General features: G+C 42.7%; 1 protein-coding gene across 2 annotated transcripts in view; it reads right to left on the reverse strand.

The window, feature by feature from the left end:
- The window catches only part of LCP1 (lymphocyte cytosolic protein 1), a 51,812-nt gene that overhangs the window by 15,699 nt on the left and 14,949 nt on the right, over positions 1 to 21,164 (reverse strand). The window contains exons 1-6 of one of the 2 annotated variants that reach the window (XM_065633442.1): positions 16,424 to 16,619; positions 6,277 to 6,367; positions 4,341 to 4,492; positions 3,475 to 3,604; positions 1,212 to 1,344; positions 546 to 627 (exon numbers count right to left, since the gene is read on the reverse strand). In XM_065633442.1, coding sequence (XP_065489514.1) covers positions 546 to 627; positions 1,212 to 1,344; positions 3,475 to 3,604; positions 4,341 to 4,492; positions 6,277 to 6,343 — 564 coding nt within the window. In that variant the 5' untranslated portion in view covers positions 6,344 to 6,367; positions 16,424 to 16,619. Of the gene's footprint in view, positions 1 to 545; positions 628 to 1,211; positions 1,345 to 3,474; positions 3,605 to 4,340; positions 4,493 to 6,276; positions 6,368 to 16,423; positions 16,620 to 21,164 lie in introns of those variants that run through there. The other variant, XM_065633451.1, reaches the window with a different exon arrangement.

Consider the following 21,164-nt stretch of genomic DNA (forward strand, 5'->3'; position numbering starts at 1 on the left):
AATTAGCTTTTTTGTCCAATTTTCATGTCATATACATGTGCACATAACAGAAATAAAGAAGGTATTCTGTTTTTGAGGTGAAATAGCATGGCTTGTGAAAGGCGGCAAAGGCTATGGTCCCATCTCAGGCACGTTGCACACCACGGTACCTCCTGAATCACAGTTAATATTTTAGTGAGGTCGCCAGACTGCAAAACAGTCTGTGTGACCTTAGACATGGGTTCAGCCTCCTGAGAGCTGCTCCAACTGGAATTGGTCACTGTATTATCTAGTTGCTCTTGCATTCACATGACATCTTTGAACTGGTAAACATTATACAGCGGGTCAAATGCAAACACAAATACAATTTGTTTAGTCAGGTTGCTCATATTTTTGGAAAGACACAGAAATCTAAGTCTTTATGTTTTTATGACATGGACCTGAGCATCTCACTTTGCCACAAACCATTTTGCCTCATTGGGTTGGGCAGCACCATGGTATCTCCAGCTTTTGCTCTAAGTGATTAAATCAAAGCATCCCAAAGAAAAAAGCAAAGAATCTTGTACCTGTATTGTGAAGGGTGTGAGTTTCTTTTTGTTGATTGTTCTTTCATCAATAGTATCTGGCACTGAAAAGTTGATCATCTTACTGGAAATAAAAGAAAAAAAAATACACTACTAGCTATGTGCACATGAAATATGATATAGCTTTTGTAACTATGCTGTAGGACAAGTCAAAGAGCTGGACAATTACTGAACAAATATAGTCAGACTCTGTTTTTACCCATACAAACACGGGCACACACGCAATACTCAAGAAATTATTTTGGGTCACATGCGGATTGTACTATAATTGTGAGGCCAAGAATGCCACAAGGTCAAATTGTGCACAAAGTTTATCGTGCAGTAAATTTCTGTGAAAGCACTCACTGTCTCGTGCTGCTTTGTGTGAACCCCCAAAAGTCCTTGGACAAAAATAAAACCAAGTAACTCCTCAAATTTCACTGACTTCATCTTATTGCAAGGGCCCAGAGGCAAGGAAAAACTCTCACTTAACATGAAAGAAGCTTTATATTTTTTAAAATAAAAGGAGGGGAAAAATAGCATTATTAAGGCCTTGAATCTGCAAAGATTAATGAGCTTAATGTAAAGTTAGCAGCTTCCATTTAAGCAGAAATGCGAGTTTCTGCAGAGTCACAGTTCCCTTTTGTGAGAAAGACAGGTATTATTTACCAAAGCACTATGCCATCACCGACTGCCTGGAAGAGGTCATCTGTTTCTGGATTCATTGGGACCACATGCTTACAGTCAGGATCCTTCTCAAGGGCTTTATTAATCCAGTTGACAAAGGCATACTTTTCTTCCTCTGTGGACACAACATCAAATCTATCAGTTTGCTGGGCAATAATTCTACCATCGTTTTACTTACAAAGGCCGAACTCCTGGGGGAGAAGACTCTCCTATCAGCGTGAGTGATTAATGAATGCCTACAAGGGAAGAAGGCTCCGAGGAGACAAGCAAATGAGCTGAAGACAGCAAATGAGCTGGTTAATACTCCTTCCACACTCCTTCCTGCTGACTGGGGTTGCCCGGTGTCATGAGGGCAGGCACATGATAGAGACTGGTAATTAAGTTCACGTGATTCAACTGTATGTTTCAGTTGCACCAGGACCTGGGGGTCCTGGTGGGCAGCAGGATGACCATGAGCCAGCACTGTGCCCTTGTGGCCAAGAAGGCCAATGGCATCCTGGGGTGTATTAGAAGCAGGGTGGTTAGTAGGTCGAGAGAGGTTCTCCTCCCCCTCTACTCTGCCCTGGTGAGACCTCATCTGGAATATTGTGTCCAGTTCTGGGCCCCTCAGTTCAAGAAGGACAGGGAACTGCTGGAGAGAGTCCAGCGCAGGGCAACAAAGATGATTAAGGGAGTGGAGCATCTCCCTTATGAGGAAAGGCTGAGGGAGCTGGGGCTCTTTAGCTTGGAGAAGAGGAGACTGAGGGGTGACCTCATTAATGTTTATAAATATATAAAGGGTGGGTGTCACGAGGATGGAGCCAGGCTCTTCTCGGTGACAACCAACAGTAAGACAAGGGGTAATGGGTTCAAGCTGGAACACAAGAGGTTCCACTTAAATTTGAGAAGAAACTTCTTCTCAGTGAGCGTGACGGAACACTGGAACAGGCTGCCCAGGGAGGTTGTGGAGTCTCCTTCTCTGGAGACATTCAAAACCCGCCTGGACGCCTCCTGTGTAACCTCATCTGGGTGTTCCTGCTCTGGCAGGGGGATTGGACTAGATGATCTTTCGAGGTCCCTTCCAATCCCTAACATTCTGTGATTCTGTGATTCTGTGTATTTGTGCTTGCACCATAATTCGAATGCATTGTCGTATCACTCTGCTAAATCAAAATCTCACGTAACTTCAAATAAGTTGAAATAAGTGAATTCTGTATTTTACATTACAGCCTCCACATGTGGAATATCTAGAAGATCCTGGCCAGGGTGTGTTGGACTCTGACAAAGAGCATTCAGAGGGTAATGGGGCAACATTGCCTGTAGTCCAACAGGGCTGTAACGTAGCTATCCTGTACCAGCAGCAGCTCACACCACCCCCAGTAGCTCAGGGAAGGTGTCCTCTGTTCTCAGGAGGGTGGAGACCCTGGAAGCATCCTCCACTCTCCCTTCCCTGGCGAGAGTCAGTTCCCCACCCCTGCCCCTGGAGAAGACAGCTAAGGGTGGGACCTTCTCCTTGCGGAGATGCTTCAGAGCAGGCTGTGCCCAGGAAGCAGCAGAAACAACCCCGGCTGCCCCAAACCTTCAGCTTGGAGAAACAAGCTGGGAGAAGAGCCCCGATGGGGTCGTGCCCTCTTTAGAAAAAGGTCGGGAAATGTTTGGTTACAGGTGAGTTTGCAGAGACTGCAACAGTGAGGAACCTGTGTCTTGCCTCGCCGGTGAGCAGGGACAGCATTGGGCCAGTCTTTGTGCTGCTGCAGCCGTGCCGGGAGGCCGTTCTCCAGCAGAGCTGCAGTGCCGCTATGGTAAGGGAAGCTGAGCCAGCTGCGCCTTCCTCCTGTAGCCACAGCTCTGTCCAGCCCACAAAACCAGCTCACACTATTTTTGACAAAGAGCCTTTTCTGGTGCTTCGTCACCTTCTCAACTCTTTGCCTTGCACCAGGCTTGCCTGAGCAGCTGCCGAAGCTCACCGAGGCCAGAACACCTGGGTTTGCACCAAGATAAGGTGTAGATCAGCGGTGTCAAACTCATTTTCATCGGAGGCCACATTGGCCTCACGGTTGCCTTCAAACGGCCAAATGTAATTTTAGGATTGTATATATGTAGGAGTAGTTAGGTTTATACGGTCCTAAAATTATATTCGGCCCTTTGAAGGCAACCGGGAGGCCAATGTGGCCCCTGGTGAAAATGAGTTTGACACCCATGGTGTATATATCTCCAAAGGCACACTTGTTCCTGTTGACTATCAGTGTAGGACAGCTGTACCTACCTGAGTACGAGTGTTGTGTGCCGGCACTGGACTGCTCGGATGTCCCACCGATGGCACAGATGCCCTCCTTTTTGTTGATTTGTTTTCGGAATGACTTAGCAACGTCATCACTCTTCAGGTTTTGGAAAATCTTTCAAGCACAAGAGACAATTTTAAAATCTCAGAAAATCAAACCAAGCTAAAACAGTGAGGTCTTGGGCCAGGAGATGTGTCCTCTCTGCTTCACAGCTTGAGTATTATTCAGTGGGTTTCTGTGTAAAACCTCTGTATCTGCAGTGGCAGAGCAGGGTCATACACAGCTTTTATGTTTTCAAAGCAGTGAACAAAGATCACCTAAGTAACAGAAACGTACATGGTACAAAACCATGGAGCTAAGATGTGCAGGAGGAGAGCCTTTAACAGTTTCAGTTTGAAGAAAATATGAGTAAAATTCTGTTTCTCCATCCCAAGGGAAATTCCACTATTTTAGCATTCGCTTTTGTCCCAGTTCAGACTAGAGAAAGAAGCAGCTTTTTAGTAGAAAAAAATGCCACATAAAGTTTTCAGTTTCAATCTGCTGAAATTTTTCATAAGCATCTAGCCAGAACACAATATTTTTGCAACTTGTGACTGAAACACTTCATCCTGCTGCATCAACCAAACAGGAAGATATTAGGTCTGTTCAATACACAGCCGCATTCATGTAATTTGTCCCACTTAATTGCAAGATTTCTAGTTCAGTTACCTCCTGCTCTCATCTTTTCCAGCGATGGGACTCCTCAGATTAACTAGGTGCCCAGGCCCTGTGCTTTTGCCTCTGCTGTGCCCTGGGGACCACCCTGAATAACCCACCTGGCACCTTACTTACTAAATAAATAATATCTTACTGAAATAAAATCATCAAAACTGATCCTGCCATCCCCCGTGGTTGTCAAATTCTGAATGAGTTCTCTGGCTTTATATCCTGGGAGAGGGAGATTGGCTGCCTTCAACACGTCTGTTAAATCGCTGGCATGGATGAAGCCATTCCCACCAATATCTGCAAAGATTAAAGCAAACATTTAGATTCAAAATCAGCCCAATAAAACTGTATGCACACAAAGGCTGTTGTTTTTATTTTACCTGGGGAAGGGTACGTTATATGTAAAGATTTGATATCCTGAAATCCAATAATTTCAACCACCGCAGTGTCATTCACACCCAATAAAAAATCACAACCACTATTCAACAAACCAAAGTTCATACTGATGAATTTATATGTTTTAGAAATAGAGCAATATCTTAACAAAGCTAGGTTTAGATGGATGTAATTGTCTTTCCAAGGTTTACATGTAGACAAGCATGTGAGTGATTTATAGAGGGAGCATCCTGTCTACAGAACAGCTACAGAAAATGGACTTGATGCAATACAGAGTTACATGTTACATGTGCATATATTCATATATATAACTTGTGATTTTGGCCTGTTTTCTGCATCAGAAGTCATGAGTTCAGAGGCTTGGAAATGCATATAGTCGTTCTTAAAATAACAACTTGGTGTATCTCTGCAATGATGCTAACATGGATAATCCTGCGGAGCCTGTTACAAGATCCAGGGTAGGAATTTAGGAGAAAATCACTAACACAGGTTAAATGGTCCTTTCTTCTCCACCAGTTTGTGCAAATCTCCACAAATAAAAAAGGAAACGGAGTCTATTGTTTGAAAAGTTTCTGTTAAAACACTATTATTATGTACATAGTTATATATACATATATATGGTTATATATTTATATTTAGGTTTTATATATCTATATTTGTATTTTATATATCTGTGTGTTTCTTGTTCTGCAGGCTCTTTTTCCCCAGCCCAGTGCCTGAGGTGATTTCAAAGCAGCATATTGCAGATATTCCTGCGCGGTGAGTAGCAATGTGAGTCACCTGTTGCACACTGCAAAAAGGCACTCGGTTCTCAGCACCAGTAGCACAGACTCATACAGATTGCAAAGAGCATCCTATCCATTTCTGAAATCATACAACAGAAGGGAAATGTCTGGGAGAGGAACCAGAGCTTCCTTCCAGCACTTGCCTTGTCAGTGCATTAGGTGTATGGGGCACACAGAGTGACCAGATATTTAGGATTGCCAGCCTGGAAGACTGTGTGCTCAGAAATCAAACAGCCATCACCTGAAGCAGCAAGGACAACTGATTAACACATAATCCAGCGAGGCTGACAGATCTAATAGAAGATAAGTGAGATGTGAGAAGCATAAGGACCTTTTCTTAGAATCTGGGTAGACAGTGATGGGTCTGCATGACTTTAAAGGAGATAAATCAGATGAGATCTTTAAAGCCTTTGAAAGTAAACACACAGTTTAAAAATATACGGAGCTTGAAAGGTCCTAGTAAAGGGATTACAAATTTTGTAGCCGTTTGCACATTCGTCCTCTCCAGACTCTCCCTCCCGCAGAGGGTGTACTCAATTTACCTTAGAATAAAAACTTTATGCCTTCAAAATAATTTGTCAGGAATAAGCAATATTCTTAGGAAAATACTTGAGAGTATTTCCAACATGGTTTTCTGCACAGCTTTTGAGGCTGTTTCATAAACCCTGCTGCTCATTGCCCCACCGTCTCTCTCCAGTAAGAAGCCATGGCTCTGCAGCGTGCTGATGGGCTTCCATCCAGGAGGCCTGCGGCGGCAGGAAAAGGACCTTCTGTGGTTTCTGTGACACAGCAGATCAGCGCTGGAGTAATCTCCATTTCCTCGCAGCCGGTCGGTACGAGAGATAAGAGCTCGCTACGGCTTCACACTTCTGCAGCGTCTTTCCTGTTTGCTGTACTCACCCACTTTGCCAAAAGCCTCTCGTAGCTCTGCCATCTCCTCCTCCGAGAAGTGTGCTGTCGATGCCATTTCTTGTTTCTCTGAGGGGCGGGTCTGCAAGAAGAAAGCACTTGCTTTTATTTCGTGTCTTTTGGGGTTTGTAATCATGACAAAAAAGAGCGGTTTTTACTTGGGATTGACAGCATGACTCGAGGTCTTGAAGCAGCTCTCCATGGCTGAAAACCCAGTTCGTCTCTGCATCTCAAAATGAAGTGGAGGGGTAAAATTCTAAGTATGTGAAATTAAATCAACATCACTCCTGTTCTTTTGCCAGGCCCTGCTCAAAATCCTAAAAGTTTTATTTATACAAATTTAGTTGGAATTAAACCCTATCTCTGCTAACTTTTGTTTCTCATGGAGAAAGCAGACAAAATTGTGCTGGTTCTTGTTTTATTCCCCCCTTGGAAACACAATTCACCATGTGCTTCTTCAGCAGTGCTGGCAGAGAAGCTGCAGCCTTGTCTGCTCCAGGGGCTCTGGGCTGGAGCCAGAGCCCCGGGTGATATTTGCACCCCTACCATTGGATACCTAATGAGGAGGCTGGTCACCCTTACAGGGTGGATGGATGGAGAGAAGTTCCTTCACAAGGTGTTCAGAGCATCAGGTCAGGCTTCCAGAGGGCTAATTCTTTTCCTGGCTACAGAGAGAGGTTAGGGATTTTGCCCCCCAAAGATAGCTAAGTTAGTGCTTGAGTTTGGATGGCATTTTAGGAGTGGGTGGCTAGAAGGAGTTTTCCTGCCTTTCCTCCCACCAAAGATACAGAACAGGAGGAAGGATTAGACTTTCCCATTCTAGGCATCTTTCTTAATAATCAGAAAGGGAAAGTTTACTTCTGTTTGTCACATCATTTAATACACTGCCAGAACATGCACATTATACCCTTCTGCTTTTTCAGGCATCTACTGTCCCTTACATCTATTCATGAGGAAACTGTCCAGGAGAGAGACTATCTATTATTCTATATTTGTGAGAATGACTCTAGTGTCCTATGTCTCTTTAAGTATTAATTAACCAAACAACTATTTAAACAGAACAGAATGGAAACCTGAGTTGATCCTGGAAAGTGGTTGCTGTAGCTACAGTGTTCAAATGAAGAAAAAAAAAAAAAAATCAGAAGTACCTTATTCCCAGACTGAAACCAACATTGCATCCTGGAGGCTTGGATTCCAAACTTTATAGAAAGATATACAGGGATAATTTTTAAAAATTACGAATTTGTTATAGCTGTCTAAAAAGACACGGTTCTGTACAGCCTATCTGGGCTTCAGATTTAATGGTCTCCTGGGCTCATGCATTGATTCTTTGTATCTGCAAGAACCACTATGGATATGGCTTTCAAACAGCCCAAAGGCAACCTCATATGCTTGGCTTTTTGTCTGCTGTCTCCCTGTAGTATCATGCACCCTTCATCTGCCTCATCACTGTGATTTTAAGGTAAGGACAGCTTCCAGAGAGAAATCTGTTCATTTACTCCAACCTTCACAAGTAGAGAAATGCAAGATAATCCACAATGCAGTCGCTCTTGGGGCACAAGAACCCATATGCAGTTTTCAGCACAATGGAGCTGGTGGTTGCTACTGAAACACTAATATAACATTAAAAGTGATTCTAGCCACCATGTGTTTGAGGGCTACCTGTAAAAATCCCTGTGATCCACTAGCAATGTGAGTTAAGTATACTAGTGTAATATTAGGTCCATAATCTTCCTCCTTCATCCCGGTGTCTTTCCTGCCTCTGATTCCTCACTAACAATCTTTTTCTGTCACATACTGCGTGTTTTTGCAACATATGGATTCCCTAAAATGCACGTGAACACATGAAAATCTTACACTATAAGCAAGAAAATCCATATTCTGCTGCAAGATCATCCCTTCCAGTCCAGTCACCTGATGAAGCAATATAATTTGAGACACAACTTTTAATAGCATTAAGACTGTTCTAGATCCTTACAGACAGTAAACACTATGGGTTGTTGCCTGTAACATTACTTTTGCAAATAGTTTTATAACCTCAAGAAAAAATTATCACCAACATCAAATGGACTTTTCTTGACTGCAAAAGAAGTTGTGGCCTCTGATGAGTAACTAACTGATCTGTTAAAAGACAGAGAATCCTATTAATAGTGCATATGTTTACATGTGTGGGCATTTGTACCAGTAATACATAATAGGATGAAGGGCTTTGCTGTAATGAACCCTTCTGACTTCTTTTTCAGGTAATATTATCCACTCTGTTGCAAAGGTGGCTACTCTTAGCCAAGAAATCAGATGAATCTCTGCACTGAGTGCGAGAACTGGTCCTTGATCACCCAAGGAGTAGATGTACTGGAGTGATGAAGGTGTCACCACTGCCTGCTCCAATATGGCATACCAGCTTTATAGCCATCACGTCTACATAGTTTCAGGGTTACCTCTATTCCCAGTTTTGGCAAGGGACTGCAATAAAGGCAGGGAAAGAGTTGAAAGTCTTCGCCATGGGCCTTTGAGGCTCACCTGCAGCCAGACCTCTGAGAAGTGCATGAAAGCTCACAAACTTACACTCAATTAATCAAAATCAGAATTTTCAGATTAAAGGATTCAGAGTTATTGACAATTAAAAATGCTGTCATTTTTAAAAATTGAATAGTAAAAACAAAATATAGGGAAATCAAGAGAGTAAAAGTCCAAAGCTTTAGCAACACACAGCAAAAAGGAACAAATCCACTTTCAAAAAGCTACTTTTCAGTACATAATTGCTTATTTTGCTTAGATCATTAAAGGTGAATTACGATATCTAGGCACACAGAAATGTATAATGGTTCTGGACAATGGTGGGGGAGGTCAGGTCCTATATTTTCCTTCTGATTTTATAAGATACCACGTTTCCTCGAAAATAAAACCTACCCCCAAAATAAGCTCTAGTATGATTTTTTAAGGATTGTTGAGGATGCTCAAAATATAAGCCCTACTCCAAAAATAAGCCCTATTTATAGTTCATTAAAAAAGTCAATTTAAATAGTGTCCAGGCAGCTATACACGTAAAAAAGTAATACGTTTCGGAGGAAAAAGTAATATAAGACCCTGTCTTATTTTCAAGGAAACAAGGTAGTAGTAGAGTCATTTGCTTCTAGGGGAAAAACACTTCCAGCACTTCACCGTTCTCAATGCAACCTGAAAATACCTTGGGCATCCCATCAAGGGGGCATCCAGCAACCCTGGGTGAATAGTCCAGTTACTGATAATCCACAAGGCATTGTAAGAATACGGTGCACCGGTCTGCTCCAAGCCATTTTCAAAATCAGTGCAACAAGAGAGATGCAGAGGAAAAAATGCAGAGGACGGTAATGCAGCAAAAGAGAAAATGTGGAGACGGGCAATATGAAAAAGTTGAAACAGCTTCTTTGAAGGGCATAGCTGTTGAGGAGCTGAGGGAGGAGCAAAAGGAAATTCAGCTGATAGAGCCAGGCTTTGAGCACAGAGATGTACGGCAAGAAGAGAAAAGCTGGGTAGGCATGGCAAGAGGGAGAGTGGGTTTGAGAAGGAACAAATGCAAACAGCTTAGCCATCAGCACAAATGAGATTTTGAAGGTCAGCAGCAGCTGGGAGGAGGATCTTGAACTTGGTGTGATCGAAGGTCAGTGAACAAATTGAAGTTCCTTAGGGAGAACAAGATGAAAGTCGACACATGCTCGGACGTGGAAGCAGGACACTGAGGAGGGGAAGAGAGCTCTATAGCTCAGAGCAAGAAAGATGGTGGAACTGCCAGCAAGAAAGAAATGCAAGGTAATAAAAATTCAGAAGGAGAATAAAACACTCCTTGAGACAGCCTGAGCTTCGGATGGCATCATGACATCCGGATTACACATTGCCTGAAAGTCACGCTTCTTTCTTGTTTGCCAAACAGCAGAAACCTGCTATTGCAAAAGCAAAAATAAAGTTGTGCAAATGCACTCCTTCCTCCCCAGAAGACAGCTGAGTTAAAGGTTAATGTGAAAAAGGGAAAATGGTCTCACCTAAGCTGCTGAGAATTGTAGCAAACTGATATCAAAAGAGCCTCTATGAAGCACTCTCTTTCCTGATGTCGTTTCCAAACCAGTACATTGCAGACATGCCATAAAGCCTCCTTTTATTTGACCTTATCCTCAGGAGAACCTACTATCACTCTGATGTCTTAAGAAGTCTAAGAACATACTATTTTCAGTCTGGAATATAAAGGAAGAACTAAAATAATCTCAAATCTGAACGTTACTGCTAAATTGAAACACAGCGATATTGATGTTCTTTCATCTCTTTCCATTTTGAAGCCATAGTCTGAGAAGCTCCTTGGTTATGTATTACTTGGCAAAGTGTACATGCACCATGCAATATAAATAATAAATGGCAAAGCCATTAAAACCTAAAAGTTTTCAAGACTTGTGTTAAATGGTTATCTTGTTTCACATTTTCCTCCACTTCTCTAGTGTTTAAGCTTTATTGCAAGCAAAGCAATGAAAACCTTGAAGACGTGAAACCACACTTTACAGCTAGACTTTATGTTGTACCTTTCCCCAAAGCAGAAAAGCATATTTCATAGGGAAATGCTACATTTCAAAAACACATATTTAAGTTGGCAGGAACAACTTAACTGTGAATTTGGAACCAAGAAAGTTGAATAAATTACTAATATTCACTCACTTTCTACCATCAGAGCTTAATTTTGTTAATGCACTAGTACTTTGTTAATAATACAATAACCTAGCTGTTGGAGAGTGATCAGAGAAAGGTTTGCACGGATGTTCCCTGTCATATATAAATTTCTCTATTTCTTCTGCTTTCTTTGCTTCAAACTTGTTTATTTTTTCTGAAAGCGATGAAACAGGAGGCACTCGCTGTTGCAAAACATAGCTGTTAGAATTGCCTGGGGCAACATAAGACTGTGTCCCACGCGAAACACAAAACTCTGCCTTTTACTTTAGCAGAGCTCACAGCTCCAGTTCCTTTTCTTTTCCTTGTCTCATCCTCAAATTCAATTTCCAAATGTCTGGCTTTCCATAAGGGTTGGGGAGTATTTCCCCAGCTCTCTCCTGCGTTACCCTCTCCTTCCTGGCTGACATCAAAGGGGCATCACCATCAATCCTCCCACAACACACAGCCCACCACGAGCAGGCAGGAATAAGAGAAGTAGCCTCAGAATTGTGCAGAAACTCTTGTAATAGATCTGTAGTGTCTTGCAGGCCAGAAAAATATAAGGGAAAAGGGAGTATCTTGAGCGTATTCAATCTTTGTCCCATACTTCTTGCACCTTTGGTGCCCTGCTCATTCCTGGTCACTCACTAGAACATCCCTGATAGGATATTCCTTCTCAGAAATATTTCCCTCTACCGTTCTCTCATAAGGTCCCACACGTAAGTCCATATACCCATACACATCTCTGTTCAAATTATGTGTATCAGTCATCTGATTTTCTACAGTGTGGAAGGGCTAAGGAGGAGGCAAGGAAAGGATTTTTGAGTTGGTCTCTGCTAAATATTTTACTTCTGGAGACAAGTTTTTGGTTTTTGTTCTCACTAAGTGGTGAGAAAAAGAGAAATTATGCAGTAGATGGCATGTTGAAAGAAGAATCAATGCTATAACCACAACAGCGTGGCCCAGAAGTTCCTCAATTTTAAAGTTTCATCTTGCGCTCATTTGCAAAAAACTTCAACTAAAATGCAACAGGCAAAGCCATCTTGTTGGCAGTCAGCCAAACATATTTTTGACATAATCCAGAAGAGTTTATCTCCCAAACAAACTTCATATTCTCAGCATACCTACTATTATCATGCTTCTTTCTCATATATTTATTATTATCTGTTGTGATTCTTACAGTTGTGATCAAAATAATGCACTTGTATCTTTGCACGAGCAGGGGGATCCATCGTGCACCCACAGCAAAGCAGGATAGTTAATTAACATTAACATAATTAACACTAAAATTTCCCCAGCCTACTAATGGTTTGAGCAGTGATAATTCACAGAGATGGCTCTAGGTATCCAGCCACCATAGACAAATAAACAATCTCATCCATGTCCTTTATTCTTGTTTGGCATCACAGCTTCCAGGCAGATCACATGGATATTTTTTGTAATAGGCTTTTTTCTGCTAATGATGTAAGATAAGAACTAGAATCCATATATCTCTTCCTTGCTGGTGAGTTGTTCAGCTAGCCACCTACTTGACATGACTGACAGCATCAGTAAATGCCATCAGATTTTGAACCATGTGTCAATTAGATGCATGTCTTACACAACAACTTTGAAAATCGTTGAAGAAGCATGAAGAATTGCTGCACCTTTGATGAGGTGAGGAGGGTCATAAAAAAAGTTTGTTTTTCAAGCTGTACACTTAGTGGTATGACTATTTCCCTATTTAAATAGCTGAAGATACACACAAGAGCTTTTTGTAATTTCCTCAAAGATGCTAAGTTAAATTTTTAATCCAAAAGCAGACAGAAACATACTTGGCTCTATTAGCAATGTGTAATTTGGGTATTACAGCACCTTCAGTCTGGGTGGGATCTTGCTGTTTAAATCAGCATATAAAATATGGAGAGGAGTCTTTCTGAAGTTATGGCAAATAGCTCCTCCCTGATACATGATAAAGGTTCACAGTTTAGCCCACAACAAATGACATTCTTTGCCTCAAAGGCATTTTTGAAGACTGGTGCCTGCAACAGCAAAATCTCACCGGGTATGCATGCACTGAAATTGTTAAGCTGTTGCACTTCACATATTTTACTTTGTATACAATTTGAAGAAACATAGAGAAAAGACATTTTTTGCTGTTCAGAAAGCAACATGGTGATGCCCATGAGTTATTTTCTTAATGTTCTGTTTTATAAAGGACCTTATTTGTCAATGCGATGCTTGAGTCCTAAATCAAATATGAGTCAGCAGGGCTTAGGAAGGGAAAATCCACAGAGCTTGTAGAGAAATTGAGATCTCTTTCCAATATATCACTCAGTGGCAGGGAGTGCTAGTCCTTCAAGGAAATTAAGACGTTGAAGAAGCAGAGCTGTGAATCCATAAAAACTCTCCTTATGTGTCTTTTATCTGTCAGATACATCCTACCAGGGAGACAGCATATATGTGCATATTATTCTTCAAAGTCTAGATTTTTTTTTTTTTAAGAAAAAAATAATTCAATACACTACGTTTTTTGTTGGGTCACTGGTATTTTCTATCCCTTTAGCAACACAAATTAGCTAGCTTTTAAGTGAAAACATCATTTTTCCATAAAAAAGGAACATTTGGATTCTCAAATGCTTTAGAGTGATTTTTTTTTTTTTTTTTTCCAAATCAAGCCGAATTGACAAACATCTTCAGTCATTCAGCAACGTCCTACTTGGTAAGGAAAGCCCTGCCCCACACAGTTCCATCTTTGCTAACTAAGGTAGGGGAAGAGGAGAACACAAAACCCTGGGGCAGACGGGTAAAAGCCTCTCTTCCTATTCCTGTGAGGTCGTCATCATGCTGCAGCCCAATGGCAGAAGGTCAGGTCACAAAGTACTGACTCAGTCCCAAATGTCCTGTGAAAGCTGAGTGTCTGATACAAGAAAAGGAGAACATGGCCTGTGTTTGCAGCTTGTTAGCAGAAAAACAGTTCCTCTGTGCATGGAAAATATTAAAAACATGTTCCAGCTGTAAAAATTAGGTAGATAGAAATATGTATCTGTGTTCGACTGATTCCACCGGAATTTATGAATCTGTTGCTGTTGCTCCCATGCTGGGAGCTGTATTCTGTCCTCAGTTTTGCAGGACTCCTCTCTGCTCTCAGCAGGATTCCCAGGGGCTTAGCAAGTCCCTGGGTGATCAGGCCCTTCCATCGGCCAAACCGGACCAGAAAACAGAAAGCAGATCTGAACATCACCTTCCTTACAAGCTGTCCTGCTGCTTGGGACCCCTTTCTGCAGTGGTGCCATCCTGGGAGCCATAAAGTCTCTGAGTGTGCAAAGAGGAACCAAAGCAGGAGCTGGAGCAGCAGGAGGCACCATCCTCATGGTGTGGCCCCTGAGCCCCCACTGCCAGGCACCCCTCAGGGCAGCACACCACCCTCCATGATTATTTTATGATTCTATGATTCTATAATTCTCCTCCTCACAGGCACTACCTCTATGTCCCGGACACCTGGGGGTGGTGATTTATTTTCCATCCTAGAGCTTTCCCCTGTGATAACTGCAAAGATGCAGAGAGCGACCAGTGCAGAGCCCCCCACTCCATCTTGCAGCACAGCTGGTTTCAGTACCCTAAACGCTGTTTCAGTTTTTTTCATAAATATTTTTCCTTTTGATAAATATTTTACATTTTGTATCAGCATTTCACTGGAGTCTGCTGTTTTGCGTGAAAGTGCTATGAGTATGAAAATCAGCTACGTTTCTGAGTGCACTGTACTCTCCTGACCTCCCCCACCTCCTTCCTTCCCCTTTACTCGACCTCTTTCTAAAGTTCTTTCACACATTAGGAAAAAAACATAAGGCGATGACTTTACTGTAGGATTTCTATCAAGATAGCTCTGTTCCATGCTCCACAGCTGTGTTTTAAGCTGCTCAAGACTGAAATCAGAAGGAAACAGGTTAAAAAAAAAAAAAAGGTAGCATAATACAACACAATGGAGTGCATGGTGTGTTCTGTGAGCAGGGAGAGAGAAGCAACACCACTAGACTCGTTTAAGTACAATGAGTTTCATATAGGATCCCAATCATTTTATAACCATAACAGTACTCAGCCCAACCCCTTGATTTCAACTGAGGAAGCAGATTCGAAACCAGTAATATAATATCTTTTTTTGACTTATTATGTGATCACTGTCTTCATCTTCTGAGCTAAGTAAATCTGGACCTCACGGTCAGGATTGAAGCAGAAATCCCCATTCATTGTTACTAGTAGGCAGGCAGGCACTTCCCAGCCCCTCCTGGCTTTAGCATCCTTCCTCAATGGAGTTTCCCACCACGGATAGGGTTTCCACATCTGCCCACGCAGAAGAGTTTTTCCAGCCCCAGCCCTGGCCCCCTGTGGACTCTCTGGCCCCACCTTGGCGGGGGCAAACTGCTCCTGTGTGACAACCAAGAGGGGAGGAAGGTGACACATGCTGGGGTTTCCCTACATGAGAGGTTTCAGGGCGTGATCTACTTCTATCAAGATAATCAAACAGCCATCGCCCGAGCAACCGCCTGCACTTCTGGTGGCACAATCTCGCCTGCCATTTGCTAGGGATCATCTTCGCTTGGTATCTGCAGCAGTGAGGGGTCAGCTGGCCACTGGTGTCTGTGACCTGGGCCACACTAACAGAGACCTGAGATCCCATTTGCTTGAAAAGTCAAGGTGCTCACAGGCTTAAGGGTCAGTTGTACAGACAGCGTTCAAACCAAATGCACATGCTGAGGAAACCACTGTCTGACAAAAAGAGCAAGTCTACTGCTCCTACAGAGCAAATAGTTAAGCCCAAAGCTTCCTATTCACAGTACTGCAGCCTAAAATGTCTGTAGACATTTGCAAGTCACAGCTCATCTACAGCCTGTACTGAAATCCCAAAGAAAATGGGACAAACATGACCAGCTTCAACAGTCAAGATCTTAAAGGGCAAATATAATGGTAAGACGACCCCATATCATTTTTAAAGCCAAAGTCCTTACTACAGTCAGGCTCCACCATAAATCAGTTTTATTTATTCTCTGGAGAGTAAAATTACATTTATAAAAGCCTAGTATGAATGTTCTAACAGTCAGCAGAGTATATTGTAAACATACATACGGGCCAAAATACATTAGCTTTATGAATCAGTGTTTTTCAGCACTGGAATTACAATTACCTTCTTACGGGGATCCACTTTGTAATCTAGATAATGGCTTCTTACTTTATCACACCATGCCAAACTAATGCAAAGTCAAAGACTACCACTCTACTCAGTCAAAGACCACTCCGCCCAATTAAATCCATCAAACACTTTCCTGAAGGTCAGAAGAAACGCTGTGCACAAGAGAAATGGAACATGCTTCATGCTAATACAGAACCTGCACTGCTTTTTCATGGCGACCACAATTTCCTGTGCAGTTAAACTGCTCGTACGCGCGATGAGGGCTGCTTGCTAAAAAACCAGCAGGTGCTGTGATCTTACCTCCCAGGCTCAAGCGGTGGGTCCAAACTGCCAAAGCAACTGCTTGACAAGCTGCAAATCCAACAGAAAGGGCGAACTTCTTAAAAAAAACGCAAACTTTTTGTAGGTTGGGGAACTGCGAAGTGGTATGTTGAAACAGGTTGCAGCGTGACCAGGAAAATCTTCCCTTTCTGCAGAGCAAGTAGGCAAGCCCAAGACTGTGAGCCCAAGACTGAGAGCCCAAGACTGAGCCCAGAGAAGGAAGTGACTGGTGACAAAAACGTCACAGTGAAACAGATTTTGTCTTTATAAGGAAATTTAGCATTCTCTGGTCTCCCTCTTCACCTCGTTACTCCTACAACAGGTCCACTGGTGTGTACCACTTCCTCTAAGTTTTACTCCTCTTAGGTTCCGTTCTCTCTCGCTAAGCACATGCATGCACAAAACACCTTCTGTCTTTGGCAATTAAAAGCAGACACATTTTAGACTTGCAAAACAGCAAGGTCTGCAGTCCTATCCCATGCTCAGTGCAGGGCTGGCTGGGGCACTTGGGGCAGTGTCTCCAGGGATGAAGACACCTCAGCATCTCTGGGCGACCTCTGCCAACATATGACTGTCCTCACTGTGAAAATTTTTTTCCTTGCATGTGGTTGGAATTTCCCTTGATGCAACTTGTGACCTTCCTATTCTCAGTGCTCACCTCTGACAAAATACTGGCTCCATCTTCTCTATAATCTTCAATTAGGTAAGTGTAGAGACCAAAAAGATCCCTCTCAGTCCTCTCCTCTCCAGGCTGAAGAAGTCCAGCCCTCTCCACCCCTTCTCAGACTTCATGTGCTCCAGCCCATGACCATCCTGGTGACCCTCTACACTCTGTCAAAGTCTTTTTTGTACCGAAGAGCCTCAAACAGGACACAGTGCTCCTTACCTCACCTCACAACTGACTTTGATTTCAAGGGCACGTTTTCCAGCTACACTGAGAGTGAAGCATAAAAGTGATTGATGGATGCTAACATTAGCTGTCTTTCAAACCTTATGATGCAGTGTTGCAGAAGTTTTAACAGAACTGGAAATGCAACATCAATAGATGAAAGTGATTCATCAACCCCATGGAGATTTTAGGGAATGTCCTGCCTTAACAGCAAAATTCCCACCACTTTTCACAGGCTGAAGAATCATCCTTCAGCTTTTTTAACAACTGTTCTGACTTTTACCTCTGAAAATAGGCAGCTGAAAAATGAAACAAACTGAGTGGCTTTAATATAAAAACTGTCATTCACAATTCTTCAGACCAGCTAGACCATCAGCTACATGCTGATGTAGAAAGCTTCAGGAAAACCTTCTCATGAACAAAGTCCCATAGTTAAAATCCATCCTTGAAGCACACATAGATTCGCTGCATTCAGAATTATATTGAAACAGGTCCCAGGCATTTTTGTTGATAGAGGACCTTTTTTCTATTAGAAAAATACCTCCCCTGTGGTATTTCATTATTTGATAGACTATGCCATAGCTCCTCTTCTTTGTTTTCTAGGATATTTAAGATCAACCCAATGATCTGCCCCAACTTCTTTCTTACAGACTTTTTCCAAACTGTTAATAATTGCTGTTGCTCTCCACAACAATTCCTAAAATGCTTCAATACCTCTTCTGAGATATGGAAAAGGGCACCATATGGATAATACCACACCGTTATTTGGTATTATACTCTACGCCTTAAATCTAACATCTTATTTGAACAGGAAAACTAGTGGCGGGTGTTTCCTTGTCAGAGATGTTTGCTAAGCACTTTTAACATCCTCTCTTGAGGTATTATAGCTTATGCAGAGGTAGGTGAGGGACTCAGATTTTCCACACTAGCGTATGATATTTTATATTCATCTCAGACTGAGCTCTATACTGTGTCACCAGTACACAGCACTGATTCACACCAGTACATACCAATAGGCACCAGCTGTGCTAAACCAGTCCTCTAACAAGCTTAGAAATACAAGGACAGTGGGGATGAGATTTAAAATATGATGGATTTAAAAGGCAAGTATAAACAAAAGATTTTTACATATTTGCCATACGGACCATAAGTCCCTTTCCCTTTTCAAGACCTACTGGAAAATTGCTCTGTATACCTAATAATGCTGTTTCTCCAATCATTATTAAACTTAAGTAGTCTTTACGCACAACCCCAGCTGAAGTCCTGTCATTACAACACATTATTTAAATTCTGTGCCATGCATCTGTGAAGCATCACACAAATAACAATTTTATTTGGCAGGATTGAAATACATTTAACTCGTACGGTGCAATAGTTAACTCCTACCTATACCTGGTTAACTTATACCTGTGTGATGTTTGCTTGTGGTATTGCTGACAATGTATGATAATGAGCTCTCTATTGTGATTTCTTACATGAGGCAGAATGCTGCAGGAAATCATTATAGTATCAGTTTCCTAGATGTGTGTTGAATCATAACTCTTCAATATAAATAGCTTGTATTTTACAATAAAGTATGCTTATGGCTAGCAACAGGCTAGATGGTGTTACAATAGGATGCACTGTGCTACTAAGTTAGATGTCCATTACTGTCCTGCATTAAAAAAAAAATACACTTGACTTACAGCTCAAGTCTTAGGGCCAAAATTCCAATGAAGCTACTTTGAAGTTTGCTTGCATGAAAGGCAGAAGAGTTAGAGAGGGATGTTCCTCCAGTTACAGGCAAAAACATTAGGAAACAGATAAGATTGTCTACAAATTAAGTACCATAAATTAACATGCACTGTGTCTAATCATTAACAGAAGACTATAATTATAAACAGATTATGCCCCAGAGCCACAGCAGAACAGGTCAAAACCAATCCTTTCTTTTCCGTTGTCACCACTAAAACACTTCAAAACCCTTTCCCCTTACCATCCATGTGCCTGAAAGACCTTTCTTCCCACCCACCTCTTACAACACTGGCACCATCATCCTGCTGTCAGTGCAATGCAGCCACGCTTCACTGCAGGTCAGCCAGACCGTGTCACCGCAGGTGTCAAACCCTTGCACGGCTTTTCTCCTCTTCTCCCCTAGCCTCAGCTCTCCTCTGCCTCTGAGCCAGCCCCGGAGCTCTGCGTGGCAGCGTGTGTTCACTCCTGCCTCCTTGCTTGCCGACGGGCTCTCACCTTCCTCCCCTTCACCCTCGGGTGCCTCAGGGACCCTTAGGAAGGGTGGTGACTGCCTGCTTTCTCAGGCCATCAAGCCTGCAGGAACCACCGATCCCATTTCTGCCAATGAATGGGAATTATATTCAGAGGAAATGGGGCATCTACCTAAGAAGAGGTACAGCAGCTTCATTGTACTTGGCAGAATTTGGTTCTGGCAGCCCGGAGGGGGTTTGTAGGGATCCCCAGCCCAGGAGGGAGTTGGGGTCTGCTGTAGGGGAACAGTTTCCTTGTGAGAACTAGGGAAGGGTATTCCTGTGGGGGCCTTTCTGGCACAGCCACCTCTTGGCTCTTACATTTGTAACTGCCCACTGCAGTTTCCCAAGACCTTTGCCTTCCTGCAGACTGCTTCTGCTTCAGGGAATGAGTTTCTCCAAAAGCCGCTATTTTGCAAAATGACATTTGTATAATGCAACACCTTCCTTGCCACTGCTGATACAGTCATGAGTTGTGGACAGGTCCTCCATCCAAGAACATACACAGGATGGGATGGGTGTGGTGGGGCGGAGAGCAGAGACAGCATCATAGATCTTCCAAGCTGACAGTGGAAGCTTCCTGTGGACCTTGCAAAGTATCTTTGTTTTAATGACACCACAATTTTAAATTAACCCTTTGAGAAGAACCTCCTGATCAATGACAAACTAGGGCAAATCAAAATTAATGGAAATTATTTAAAAGTGATCTCATTTAAAAAAAATATCTTGCTCTTATATAAGTACAGAGGACCTGATCTAATTCCCACTACAGTTTGATGCTATCTGAATCACACCTTTATTCCATGTGACCCTGTTCTTGTTCCTATTAAAGTCAGTGACACTTCCTGTAGCCACTAGTGATTTAGGTACTGAAATGCCTGCCTTGTTTCTGAAAATGGACCCTGAGTACTTAAATGCTGTTGAAAGGTAAATGAGTCCTTGTGAAGCAGAAGTCATTACTCTGATGGTGTGTGCTCAAGTGGGGGGAGGTAATTTGACCCACTGCTTGGACTGTCTGTGTCAGCAATATATCCTGAAATGCCATGTCTGATCTCTGCAGGAGAATGCTAAAGACTATGGGCTCTGCAGGATGCATGTGAAAATAATACCTTTTACGCTGCACGCTCCCTGCGTTACATCTGCTAGAAAAAGCCCTGAGAATGCAAAGCAATGACGGGTGATCCCATTGAACCTGTCACAGCACAGATACTGAGGTCTTTTGGGGGAGGAAATCATGATACCATGAAATATCTATTGGTGCAACAAGAGCTTCTCATTCTTTGTCTCACTCTGGTCATGCAAGAAGGAGGGGACAGACTTACCCCTGCAGGGCTTCACCTCTATCTAGAGTCTGCCACCATGTTCTCCCTCCCTAAGACATGGGATCTCCAACCCCCATGCAACCACCACCCTCCATGCCAGGACCCACCGACCCCCATGGAGCTCTTGCATCAGCACTGCCAGCACGGCCCTGCACAGCTGCTGCGTGGAGCCAGAGGAGAAGGGAGAAGGTAGCATGGAGGGTGGTGGCCCATGCCTACACAGGTATGAAGACAATGAAGGGAAACCTCTGCCACAAAGCAGAGCT

Source organism: Caloenas nicobarica, chromosome 1, assembly GCF_036013445.1.
Source record: "Caloenas nicobarica isolate bCalNic1 chromosome 1, bCalNic1.hap1, whole genome shotgun sequence".
NCBI lineage: Eukaryota > Metazoa > Chordata > Aves > Columbiformes > Columbidae > Caloenas > Caloenas nicobarica.